Source organism: Magnolia sinica, chromosome 1, assembly GCF_029962835.1.
Source record: "Magnolia sinica isolate HGM2019 chromosome 1, MsV1, whole genome shotgun sequence".
NCBI lineage: Eukaryota > Viridiplantae > Streptophyta > Magnoliopsida > Magnoliales > Magnoliaceae > Magnolia > Magnolia sinica.
Window position 1 is genome coordinate 119,197,051 of NC_080573.1, and position 14,209 is coordinate 119,211,259.

The following is a 14,209-nucleotide window of genomic DNA, read 5'->3' on the forward strand; positions in this document are numbered from 1 at the left end:
TTATTTAATTTATTAATTTCTAAAAGTTTAGAATTAAAATTAGATTTTTTTTTTATCAAATTATAATATAATTAAGATACACATACACAAAAATAATTTGAATATTAAATTAAAATTTAACTATGAATCAAACCAATTTAATTTAAGAATTGTTTTAAGGTATATTTCAAAATTTCAACAATAAAATAAAATAAATAAATAAATAAATAAATTTTAAATAAAAATTTCAATCACATAATGATTAATTTAAATAATATTACTATTAAAATTTTTAAATAAAATAACATAACAGTTAACTGAAAATGTTGAACTTCAAGTTAAGATCACCTACCTTAAAAAATCTGATAATCCGATCTTGTTCCAATCTCTCTCTCTCTCTCTCTCTCTCTCTCTCTCTCTCTCTCTCTCTTATTCGATTATTTCTTTATTTTTTATTATTTTATTTTATTTTTTAAAGGAGGTGACAACTAAATGGAAGAGTGGGGAATGTTGACAGTTTCAATTGGTGGGAGGGTTTTGTACCCATTACCATACGAAAAAGAAGAAAGAAGGGAGAGAGTGGGTTGGTCGGCTGTGATGTGGGGAGATAATTCATTCTTTTTTTTTAAAAAAAATATAAAGATGTGGTGGGTCCCACTAATGATGTTATAAATTGACTTCGTCTATCATTTTGGCTTGGCCATGAGAGGACATGAGACAAAAAATGAGGCTGATCCAAAACTCAGGTAAGCCACACACAAGCGAACGGCAGGGTTGGTTCCTAAAAAACAAAAGGGTTGTTACACTAAGAGCTAGATCAGGCGACAAATGGTCATTTAAGAGTTCGATCAAGTAAACGAGCAAAATGCAGTCGAATTAGAAAGGAGTGGATAAAGGGACATGTAGCAAGGAAGTCTCTAAAAGGTTTTGTAATGCTGAAGGGTCGCAATAACTATTAGAACGTGGAAAGCATCTAGAAAGCCAAGTAGTGCTGAACGGTTATGACAATCGTTACAACGTGGGAATGATGCAGATGGTCGTATTAAAGATATAAATAGTAAATGAACTAAGTAAGAAGATTTTGTATCATACCAACCCAATCAAGCCAAATATTATATTTTAATTACCACTCAATATACATTTCATAGCATAATCTTTTACTGTTTTTGTCAAGCAAATTACATTTCTCAGTGTAATTCTTTATTTCCAGCTTACTATTTAAATTATGTAGTGTAATCCATAGTGCTAATCAAATAACTGATAATTTTAGTTGCAATTTAAATATACGATCGCACGCTGGATTTAGTTATTCACTCAGGAATGTGTTTTGCAGTTGTTCTTCGCAACCTAATGTAAAAATCCTTTTATCATTTAAATTTATTTATACTGAAAAGTCATTTCGTACATAAGTCAAATGTGTAACCCTCATTATTGTTAGGAAAACTTCTTTTGGATACACCGAAAAATAAATAATAAAATAAATAAAATTATCACTAGGCTGAATCACGTATAAAATACGCTGTCCTTAAAGCGTGATTTGCCCCCTTATCAAATGCTGATGGGTTACAGGCGAATTGCTTCCAGGATAAGACAAGCCTTATCTGGATCCAGCGTGCAGCAATCACGATAGGTCCACTATGGAACAATTTTAACGCAGTAGATTTATTCTGGCAGACTTAGACTATGGAGATGATAACAGTATTCTAGTATAAAACTATGGACTGTATCTGATTTGATGGGGAGATGGTGTGTTAAGATGATTAAATCGGACTGGAATGGTCTAGTTTATATAGGCCTCAGGTTTAGACCCGTTGCTGTGTGGTATTCAATGGTCCAGAACGTTTGAAAAACGTTTCTGGCCGTTGTCCATTAATCTCAGACGTTTTTGGTCATTAGATTTGTAGATCTGACTGTTGGATCATTCTGGCCCGTCCGTTTTCGGACAAAATGAATCATCCCATTCATCTTTAGGCTAGCTATCTAGGCGGCCCAATATCACCACTTCCAAGCCGTCTGGGCCCAACAATTTAGAGTCTCTAAGCCATTGTCAAACCGCGACTCGCACCAGTCTCACGACGGTTTGTGTAAGGTTCTGAGGGAGTGACCCATCCGAGACACGATGCATAGGTGTGAAGTGCGCCACTACGACCACACTACCTCATATGGCCTTGCATCAAGACCAAGATTGAGACCATACCCGTGCACGCACGTGTTCCAGTGCGCGTGCGTGTGTTCCAGTGCTTCGCATTGGAACACGCAACCCGTGTTTCATCTCTTCTAAAAAGCTCCAAATAAGAATACCCTTCTCAACATCTCATATAAACTACAAAACTTTTCTCTGCATTTTCGATGTGGGACAAAACACACACACCGCACTTTTTAATTTAAAAAATTCAAAAGGTATTTTGGCGGGAAAATCCCGAAATTTTGAAATTTTTTGAAATTTCATTTTTTTAATTATTTTTTAAAACCACAAAAAAGCAATAATTATTTGAGGATAAACCACACCATCTGAATATCGCCTAATTCTGTTTACATATTGAGCGAGTGACTGAATAGGTGGCCGATATTATCAAATATCGGTCATACATTATGTTATGCCTATCTCGGCACTAGGGTTATAGTTGTTCAGCTTGAATTAAGCCGCACACATACAACCGAAAACTGACCACCAACAATTTGTTGAGCACAATTTTGTTTCTACTACATGTCTATGGCATCAGGCAGATCATGGACGGCTCTGACTACTCGTAGTCTCTTCATGTCGAACCCATAGGGGCGACCCACGCTGGTAGTTGTCAATCTCGATGGTTCCGGAGAAAAACCGATTTTCTTGCAGTTGGCTGCATATGCCTGAGCCGGCCCTCTAAAAATCCGCGCCTTTGTCGCGTAGTAGCATTGGAAACTGATGAAAAGTTCATCAGTGCCCCGCTAAGAGCGACATGGGTGCGTATTACGCATCACGCGTCCTTTGGCCACATCCCTAAAACACGAGGAGCCGTTTGCTAGAATACATCACAGCGTGCTGAGAAGGACACGTTGGGGATTTAGACTCGAGAACATGATCTTTACAGTGATCCAAACCGTTTATATGATGGGAATCACTTTGAGTGAAATACATCGAAAAAATTTCTTAGATTTAACCGTTTTAAATTTTGACTATTAAAAGTTTAAACCGACTGTCGAATTCTAAGGAAGAGAGTCAAATAATCGAAGGTTAGATATTCCAATCTAAGTGGTTTTATCTTTGGCTACCAGTGTTGAAGATGAGGTCCATCGTATAGAGAGATTGGATCGTTGAAATATTAGCTCAGATAGAAAGACTAGTGTCCTGATGTATCCTGTAGCAGTACATCGGGATGTACTGTAGATAACTAATGAAGATTAGTTATCTTGTTTATTATCACACGGCGAACGAGTGGATTTATTATAACATCTCCTTTAGTAACGAGGCATTTACTATACTCTACAGGTGTGTAGTCATATATAACGCACGTGCAACGCCATCGTTCATGTGTGGTGCGAAAAGTAGATCCAATCCGTCAAAATAGTGGGAACTGCTTAAAAGTACTCAATATAACATTATATTAAATGATTATCTTAAAAATTATTCTATAAAAAGGCATGGAAGAATCAATGGCTTATTAATAAGAAATTTAGGATTATCCAATGAATATAAGATTTTTTTTAATCCTTAAATCAGTGTAAATATAATTTTAACGGTTTAGATTGATGACTTTTAATGAAAAGTGTATAATTACTTGTGAATGTGTATGAGTATCCATACTCATGCGGAGTATATATATATATAAATATAACACCAAAGTAATTACTTGCCACTAGTGCTGGGTGGTTTTCTTCGATCTGGGTTCTCTAGAGAATCCCATCGATTTTCACGCCGGAAGTTTAAAAGAAGAAGAAGAAGAAGAGAGATTGCGGTTTTGGGTGGTTTCGATCATTTTTGGGGGTTTCTTTTTTAAAAATTCAGTTCCTTTTGAGCAGTTTTGGGCTGATAAATCAGCTTTGGGAGCATTTTCCCTTCTCGTTTTGGTCGTCTTTTTATCAATTTTGGGCTTTTTGTTCAATTCAAGTTGTCTTTGTAATGGTGTTTTTTTCTATCATTTAAGTGGTTTGAGGAGTTGGGTGTCTGGTTTTAGACATGGGTGCTGCTTCTGCTCAGTGCCCATCTGGAATTAAGGCTCTGATTCAGGGAGGATTTACTGTTTTACCCCCCAAGTTGGAGTTCTTTAAGCTTTCTTACAACCCAAGAGGAGAATCTCTGAAATTGGGTTTCTGCCCAAGTTCCGATTCCGTTAGTTCTTCCAAGGTATGTCGAAATTTCTGCATTTTTCCATGTTTATGTTCTTGAAATTTGATGGTGAATTGATTACTATTTTTGTCAATTTTTGGATGCATTATGTGAACAGAATGTGTTACATTTGCAGTATTGTTTGCTGATCGTTTACGGGCAAATTCTAACTTACCTGCTGTTCCATATATGTGTAATAAGTATGTATGAGATCTGGACCTCTCATCAGGCAGGCCCCACCTCGGATTTTTCCTGGCCAAAAGAAAAAGGCCCAGTTGGGTGATCCCAAGGATAAAAATAGGTTGTGTGAAAAGTTCAGTGTCTCTCCAAGAATGTGCAAATCCAGCAGTTTATACCATTCAATGGGCATTGAGTTTTGAGACAAGGCACATTGATGGTGGAGCCCACCTGATGAGTATCTCGAACTTGTGTGTCATGTATGCAGGGGACAGCAATTAGGTGTGCCTGTGAGTAGGATATGCGTTCTTCTAGTACGTAGGGACCACTTGGTTACCATCAAAGTTATGTTTGGGTAGGCTGCTCTGGACACATCAATCTAGCTTAAGCTTGTCTGGACAGGCTTGTATGGATAGATCACGATGTTGTATCGGTTGTAGTTTGTTAAATGCTGGGTATAAGGATGGATGGACAGGCAAATGCATCTCTTGTAAACATTCACATTGGCACATTTGGGCATGTGGGGTGCTTGTAGATTGATACTGGCATGTGTGGCACATGTGGGATGCTTGAAGATTCACAAGGACATATGTGGGTTTCTTGAAGATGTATGGTGGCACTGCGGCTAATGTAGGTCGTTTGAAGGAGGGATGTCCGACATGTGGGCTGCTTGAAGATGGCAGTGTTGTAAATAGCTACGCTGTGTAGTGTGTAGCTTACGCTACATAGAGTAGCATAGTCTTAATGCCACGTAGCATATGAAAATAGAAATCGGATTGCGTACTGAGTTACTCAGTACCTCAGTACGCTCTTATCGTACTGAGTAAACTCAGTTGGGCCCACCACGAATGCATGTGGTTTATCCACGCCGTCCATTCGTTTTTCCAGATCATTTTATGGGTTCAAACCAAAATTGATGCATATACAAACCACAAGTGGACCATACCACTGGAAAAAGTGGAAGTATTGATTTCAACCGTTGAAAACTTTCTAAGGCCCCCAGTGATGTTTATTTGTCATCCAACCTGTTCATAATATCAGAAAGACATGGATGAAGGGAAAACACAAATATCAGCTTGATCTAAAACTTCTGTTGTCCCCAAGAATATTTCAACGGCAGATGTTCAATTCACACTGTTTCCGGTGGTGTGGTCCATTTGAGGTTTGGATATACTCCATTTTTGGGATAAAGCCCTAAAATTATGTGTTAAAAGAGATGGACGGAGTGGATATAATGCATGAATGACACTGGGGCCCACGGAGTTTACTCAGTACGCTTACCGTACTGAGTTACTCAGTACGCAATCCGCTTCCATGAAAATAGCTTAAGTCGCCTGTATCCAACACTACATGATAATTTGCATGCGCTACACACTATATAGACTACGCTATGCTGCATAGCTCACACTACAAGTTATTTTTTACTACAATATTAAAATCAACTAAATTTTCAATGATTTGTTACATTTTTCTATTTTCAATAAAAATAGTTAATCTTTTTAATGCTTTTAGTAAAATAATATAATTAATAGTACTAAATCAATTTCGTTGCTCTTTCATTACCTTTATACTTAATCATTGCCCTTTCTATTACTTTAGGTTGTTTTTGGTTGCAGCAAATATCATGAAATTTTGTTAACTTTCATTATTAATCGGGTCTAATTTGGAGTAGAAATCATGAAATTGGCGCAACCAAGCACAACCTTGATAAAAAATCTAGAAGTAGCGTAGAGCTTATGCCTCACGCTTTAGAGGGGTGAATGCTACACTACACGCTATTTTCTATTTAAAACACTAGAAGATGGTTAGTCTCGCTTATGGTGCATTGGCATGTGTGGTACATGTGCCACACATGTGTACAAAGAATAACTATGCTAAAAACAAAATTTTATCCAGGTTGCTTTATGTAAGGGAACAACTATTTTTTGGGGTATCGTTATTTTTATGAGAATTGTTGCCAATGATGGTTGACAAACTATGGACATGCCACTATCTAGACAAGGTTATTGGACTAGAACTTTTAATGTGATTTCAGGGTATATGATGTAAATATTGGATTTATATGATATCAAAACCTACATGCTAAGGTCATTAAATTCAATGATGTTTAATCAGTTCCATGTTTGGTTTTGTATTTCTTTTCTTTGATCCAATATGATGCTGCTGAAGATCAAGGTGGCATATGCCATATGTAGAAGTCGTCGTCTCATTGCTTAAATGCGGTTTCTCAAGTTTCTTGTTGTTGATGTGGGGTCCTGAAACTTCAATACCGAGTTGACTCATGTTGGCCCTAGTCTTGACGATTTAGGGACCGGTTCTGTGCAGAGGAAAGACTTGGTGGACTGAATTGGATGAGCCCCTTGGTATTCATTCTGATTCAGCTGAATCACATGGTGTGACTTCTCTGTATTGACTATATGCACAGCGCGACTGGGTTGTATCAGCCATGTCACATGGGAATCATGGTATTGAAGTTTTAGACCAACTTATTGTGACTCTCCCAATTTGCAGGCAATACAACCTAGACACAACAGACAACACTGACCAATTCTGGCAATGAAACTGCTGTTTTTAATATATGGTTCTATCTTAGTTGGTCCACCAAGGCACTTGGCTTGGTTCTCAGAAACTTTATAACTAGCCCGTTGATGCAGGACAATTAACCACTTGCTCTAAAAGCTCGAACTGTTAGAGCATGACGAATTAATCCCTTTATCTCATAGCCCAGGCCCTAGATCCATGGGTTATGCTGGCCACCCACCCCGAGTGTGCCCCTACATCCCACAGGCTACTCCACTCGAGCCCGGTGTGAAAATGACCCCGCATTAATCGCCCTCAGTGAGGAGTCTCGAATATGAGACCTCTCACTTTAATACCAATTTGATGCAGGACAATTAATCACTTGTTCTAAAAGCTCGAACTGTTAAAGCATGGGGAATTAATTCCTTTATCTTATAGCCCAGGCACCAAGTCCATGGGTTAGGTCCTCGGCCAAACCCTCCCCGTGAGCCCCAAATCCATAGGTTCCGCTCCCTTGTGGGCCCTGAATCCATGGGTTATGTGGGCCACGCACCCCGAGTGTGCCCCTGCATCACACAGGCCACCCCAATCGAGCCCGGTGTGAAAATGCCCCACATTACCCGTCTGTAAGGATAGTCTTCCATAATTCGTTCTTTGATTCAACTCAGTAGAGGCTCGCATGACTACTAGAGTAATGATTGTTTTGATGAAATATTTGGTTGGATTTATCATTCGTAAAACGGAGAATGTAGAGTATTTCTATTTATCGAATCTAATGGGTGAAAGTCATGCTACCCTAACCATATCCAAGCCATTTAAGATTCCCTTTTTAGTTATCTTTAGTTTGAAACTTTCAATAATTTATTCCCCCTTTCTCTGTTTTATTTTATTTTATTTATTTTTACATAAATGTAATTGAACTGCAAGGGTCAAAACTAAGCCCCCAAGTAACTTGGATCAAGGCAAAAGGATTGAAAATCGGTTTTGGTGTATTGTTTCAGTCACCACCAACACTGGGTCATATTGCCTTGTATTTGGCTGTTTCGGGCTGATACAGCCATATTGTTTATGGATGAGATGACTTGGTATTGGTCAATTCGTACTGGTTTTGGATGATACCTTAAATCTTGATTGGAGGAGTTGGGTAATATTATCGTAGGATTAAAACAGTAGGCGCCGGCTGGAAAACAGGCCTAAGGGGCACTATTATTCTTTTATATAGAAAATAGTAGTTGTTTTGCTCTATGCCATTTTGTTTGCTAACATGGATTAGTTTATTCCAGTATGTAAGAAACCGTAGTTTTAGTTGACCTTATAGAATGTCTCTAAGTGGCACCTCTGGTTTTGATTTGCATCTATTAGGCATTCACGTCTGGGCTTCCCCTCGCTATTTAATGCTGGAGCCTGGAGGTGCTTTAATGTTTCATCTTCCTTTGATGTTCTTAAACAATGGCTTTACACATGTCATGGAGTTAGTCTTGATCCTTGTCATTGTTTGGTGCATGCAAAGAAGGAAAATATTGTGGACAAAACTAAGAGCTTCTCTTCCATCGCCCGAACTGTTAGATGAAACTTCACGTAGAAAGATCTTCTTTCATCATCATCATCATCTAAGCATTATCCCAACTAATTGGTGTCATCTAGAAGGTCTTCTTTCATCAAAGACTATTTTTTGAAGCAACAATCAATGCTGCAGGGGTGGTGTGGTTTGTAAAAATACGGTCTTCTTCCAATGTGCACAGGAGAAAATGCTTTGCCAAGGTAGTCATAACCAGTGTTCAAGTTGTTGGCGATATTATCGAAATATCGCTGATAATATCGGTATCACTAGTCTTGCGATACCGAAACCCCCTTATTTCGTTTCTCTTTGGATTATCGGCGAAATATCGCAGATATCGGTGAAAAATCGGAGATATCGGCGAAAATCTTAGATTGTCGCCAATAATATCGAGATTTTCGCACTGTAGCTACCAACCACGATCCCTATCACGGGAAAACTGTGGCCAACAACCCATAAATCCGTAAGAAAATCCCTCTTTCAAAAAAACGAAAAAAAATATCGGAAATAAGAAAACCCTTCTTTCGGAAACAATATCGGAATCAAGAAGATCGCCTACTTGTTGATCGGATCGGAAGTTGGAGCTCGGAAGAACGCATCGATCAACAGTGCCCGGTGCCATTCTGTTTGGATTTTCAGGTATGAAAATCCCCTTTCTGCATCAACCCTCTTTCAAAAATCTCATTTCTTCGGCGGAGATATCTCTTCCACGAAATTTTGGTTTTTTTTTTTTTCTTTTCGTAAAGAAAAACCCGTAATAGATATCGGGATTTTTTTTTACTTTTCTTTTCTTACCAGCCTGATGAGGCATGCGCACCTACGCACATGCGCACCTTTGTACACGTGTCATGGGAGTGTAATCTGGACGGTCCATGTGATGCGGAATCACATGAAACCTTGTAGGGGCAAATTTCATGCCGATCTAAAACTCTGGTAGGCTATAGAAAAGAGAAATGCAAATCAATAGATGAAACATTTTTCTTCTTTCATGGCCCACCAAAGTTTTGGATCAAAGTAAAAGTTTTACAGGTTTCATGGGGTGCTGCATCACGTGGACCGTTCAGATTTTAGACTCCCATCATGTATGATGGCCCACCAAAAAGTTTGCACCAGTTAGGTACGAACGCAGTGAGCGTATATCAACGCATTACGTGGAAAACAATCCGCGCGTGTATAAAGGCAGCCCGGCCACCGCATGTAAGGCCCACCATGATTTATTTATTTTATCCACTCCGTCCATACACGTTAACAGATAATTTTAGGCCTTTATATAAAAAAAATTTGAGGCATATCCAATGTTCAAATGGACCACACCATAAGAAACAGTTGAATTGAATGTCTACCGTTGAAAAATATTTGGAGGGCCACGTAAGTTTTGGATCAAGCTAATATTCGTGTTTTCCCTTCTTTCGTGTCATTTTTAACTTTTGAACGGGTTGGATTTCAAATAACGTTATGGCCGGCCTTAGGATAGTTTCAATTGTAGGAATCACTCTTGAACTGTTTTCTGTGGTGGGGTCCAGTACAGATTTTTATCTACCTCATCCTTTCGCTCATGCCCTAAAATGATATCTCAAAATGGATGGACGGTGTGGATACAACACATACATCGTAGTGGGGCCTACAGAACATGGTGACGTCACTTCAGTAGCCGACCGCTACTCAACCTGTCAGTATCTAAGCCGCGTCCGCGCGGATCGGAAACGGATTGGCTATTCCCCTGCCACCAGCCATTGCTCTGTGGGTCCCACCATGATGTATATGTTTCATCCATGCCGTTCATCTATTTTTATAGATAATTTTACGGTATGAGACCAAAAATGAGGTATATCCCAATCTTAAGTGGACCACATTACAGGAAACAATGTTGAATGAACATTGACCATTTAAAACTTTTTGGGGCCCATAAAACTTTTTGGGGCCATCCAATGAACATCTCGCCTCTTTTTTTTACTGTAAACATGTCTTTGATAGTATATCAGATCCATGAAAATGGTGGGACACACCATGATGATCAAGATGAACCGATTTTTGGGTGGGCCACAACTTCAAAATCAATGGGCAGCCGATGGAATACTTAGTGTACATGTGTGCCAGCCAAAAGAGTGGATTGATCTGATTTTCATTCCAGTTGATCATCATGGTGTGGTCCACCTTTGGCACGTAACCGATTTTGTATAATTGTGACACTTTTGTTAGAAAGAAATTATTGTATCAGAAAATAACATCCAGGCAGGCCCTAGTTTAGTTGAATGGGGATAATTTCTTTAAATTTCTACTCAACTCCTATTTTTGGGCAAAAAATAGAAAGCTCCAAAAATGATATTTTGCTGATTGGGTCAATGCATGCTTTTTGGCCCCCATTAAATGGAAACTTTTAATTTAATTTATTCTTTTTATAAATTTTTCATTCCTAAATATGTAAATATATGTATTTAGGCATGTCCTGAAGTTTCACTGAAAAATTCCACCATTTTCTCCATGTTTCCCCCTTTTTCCCTGCATTTCCGGTTATTGGCGATATTATCGGCGATAACGATATTATATCTTTATCTCCGGCCAGCGAAACTTGTAGCGACACCGGCAACTCGAACACTAGTCATAACAGGCCTGAGGCCCCTTAACCTGCCCCTTAACCATGGTAAAGTCACATCAAATCCACATTAGCTTTTCCTTAGAATTTAAGGCCAACAATGGGTGAACCAAACTGTCTTTTTTCAATGATAAAGACCATGTTTGGATTGGATGCACAGTTGGTTTTAATTGGGGACACTAATTCAATCACCAGGAAATGACAAAACAAAGAAAGAAGAAAAATGGATCCTTAGGATTTGAATTGCTGGTACTTTCTTTCAAACCTGACTTGAAAGCAATGCTATTGCAATTTGGATCCCAGATCTCAACATGAGTGCCAGGCAAGGAATCACAATTTTGTGTGTGTGTGTGTGTGTGAGAGAGAGAGAGAGAGAGAGAGAGAGAGAGAGAGGGAGAGAGTTTTTGATGCAGGACGATCTAAACTAGGATGCATGTGTGAGCACAAAAATTATCTAGCGAAATAAACTAAACAAATCAATTGAAATATTCTACATTCCACGTCATAGTAAAGATAATAACAAAGGAAACATGCAATGGTTGAAGACCATCGTCACAATCCTGCAGTACCGCATTTAAATCATGCGTGGATTGTATCCGGCGAGGGATGGGACCTCCTGATCTTGCATGGTTTCAATCCAACAATCAATGTAGCTTCTCTAGTCCAGGAAATTAAAGGATTTTTGGAATAAGGGACGACTGAAAAATATGAGAGAGGGTTGGGATCAATTATTAGATTTTCGGGGTAAGGGGACTAGGGCTATACACAAACCAATTTAGCTCGGTTAGCTCGCTCGACTCAACTCGAAAAAGCTCGATTTGTCTTGGTTCGAAATTGAGTTCGAGCCGAGTCGAGCTGATTTTTTAAGCTCGAAAAAATTTCAAACAGAGTTCGAGCTTGGCCGAGCTTGACTCGACTCGGATCGAACCCCAACTTGATTCGAACTCGGATCGAACCAGTTCGGTGACTCGTTTACTTTGATATTGATGTTGCTCACCAAGTGTTTGACGAAATGACTTAACGAAGTTTCGGCTGGTGGTAAGGAAGGTATGTATATGAAACAAATACGTTTTTTCTTGATTTTGATGTTGCCTACAAGGTGCCTACAAGGTGTTTGATGAAATACCTGTAAAACTGCTGCTGCCATTTTACATACAATGAGATTTTGAAGGTGTAGTCCATGCGTTTGTGGAAATGCTGCACAGGCGAATTCGGCTCGATCTTGGCTCAAACTCGGCTTGAATTGGCCCAAGCTGCTGACCGACCCAAGCTGAGTTGAGTTGAGTTCGAGCTGGGGTTAGCTAGTGGCTGAGCCGATAGATCGACTTGTGTACACCTCTAAAGGGGACTTCAAAGAATCTAATTGTAAACAGTAACAATTAAAAAATATTAGGCATAAAAAAAGAAGAAGAAGGTTGGAGGGCTAGAAACAGAATTTAGAAGAAGAGGAGATCATGGGAGGAGAAGAAATTACCATAGAGAGAAAGGGGAAGGAGGCACCAACCTTTCATTAAAAAAACATTATTAGGTTTAAGGTAAAAATCACCCTATTTATAAAATTCGGATTTAAAAAATGACTAAACTATCCCTATAACAAAAAAAAGAGCCCAAAACAAAGCCTTCTAAAAAATCCCGCGTAACATATCGGTCTTCTAACTCATCCTACACGTGTATCCTCTTAATGTGGAGCCTTCAATAAATCTAGGGACACATGTAAGGTCTTCAAAATCCTCCTTGGTTGTGCCACAAACCATCATCGAGCCATAAAGATGTATTCGTCAGCCACCTTCATCTTTGATAAACTTTGAAGGGTTTGATGTCCTCATCAGTTTTCCATCGTTCTAAAAAGCTAGCAAACTAACTGTGGGGATTGTTGACATTATGCCTTCTCTTTTCTGTTGTTTCCTTTATTTTCTTAGAGAGAAAGGGAGAGAGAAATATGGGATTGAGAAAATTCAGAGAGGGGTTTTGCTAGGGTTTTAAATGATGATTTGAACCATTTATGTTATGCATCCTATGCTACCTGGGCCATGGAAAGAAATATTTGTTGAACGGGTGATTGTGTATAAAGATGAACATTCAGTGTCTCATATTCTAATCAATGAAGCATGATTGTAAGACTTTAGCTTCCATGTGGTCATATTGAGAACATGGACGGTTCAGCTCAATCTAAGGATGCAATCCAGGGATGTAAACCAGCCACCATATCATATTGTGTTTAGGGGCGACCATACTGTAGCAAAACCCTTAGAAAAAACTCTTTTCGTGGAAAAATCCAAACCTATGGCAGGCTTTTTTCAAGTGAAACCTGAGCCATTCGACCGACAATAGTCACATTTTTCAGTTCCCAGAATACCCCTGACTTCGCTTGAAATGTCTTCCCATGCCTATTGAATATTCGAAGTTTTCTACCCTTCAAAACTAGTTGAGGGGGCCAAAATGTCCAAAAGCTGCTTGTGTTATATATATATATAGTATATATTTGATGTCTTTATTGAAGTGATGTTATGTACATCTTGATGCTGATGCAGGGGTCCCAGACGCGAGTTAGTGCTCTACCTGATATCGACGATTTCTTCTGGGAAAAAGATCCAACACCATTGCTGGATATGGTAAAAAATCCAATTCATTTGAAGAACTTATCTCCCAAGGTATTGATAGTTCTCTTTGAAAGCTTTCAACCATTCAAATTTGAACTTCTCTCAGGATTAGGTGATTATTTGAAATGGTTACAATGCAGGAACTGAAACAGTTAGCTGATGAAATCCGTTCTGAGATCAACTTTTCTATGTCAAGAACACGGAGACCCTTTAAAGCCAGTCTTGGGGTGGTGGAGCTGACCGTTGCAATACATTACGTTTTCCATGCCCCAATGGACAAGATACTGTGGGATGTTGGTGAACAGGTAGCTGCTACTGTTTAGAATTTCCTTACTAGGATAGCTGTTGGTATATTTGAGAACTCAGGAAATTTGGTGGCTCAATTGTGTTTCTGACGGAGTAAATTTGTTCATTTTGAGTAGTACCTAAAATGAACAGTACTATTTATGGGAAGGAAATTGGAAAAACGGCAA

General features: G+C 38.9%; 1 protein-coding gene across 4 annotated transcripts in view; it reads left to right on the forward strand.

Annotated features, from left to right (window-relative positions):
- Nucleotides 1-3,833: 3,833 nt before the first annotated feature.
- The window catches only part of LOC131255716 (probable 1-deoxy-D-xylulose-5-phosphate synthase, chloroplastic), a 32,035-nt gene continuing 21,659 nt past the window's right edge, over nucleotides 3,834-14,209 (forward strand). For all 4 annotated transcript variants that reach the window (XR_009176312.1, XR_009176310.1, XR_009176306.1 and 1 more), the window contains exons 1-3: nucleotides 3,834-4,306; nucleotides 13,668-13,787; nucleotides 13,877-14,041. Coding sequence is in view for 1 of the 4 variants with exons in the window: in XM_058256514.1 (XP_058112497.1) it covers nucleotides 4,139-4,306; nucleotides 13,668-13,787; nucleotides 13,877-14,041 (453 nt within the window). In the remaining 3 variants the exon portion in view is untranslated. The remainder of the gene's footprint in view (nucleotides 4,307-13,667; nucleotides 13,788-13,876; nucleotides 14,042-14,209) is intronic.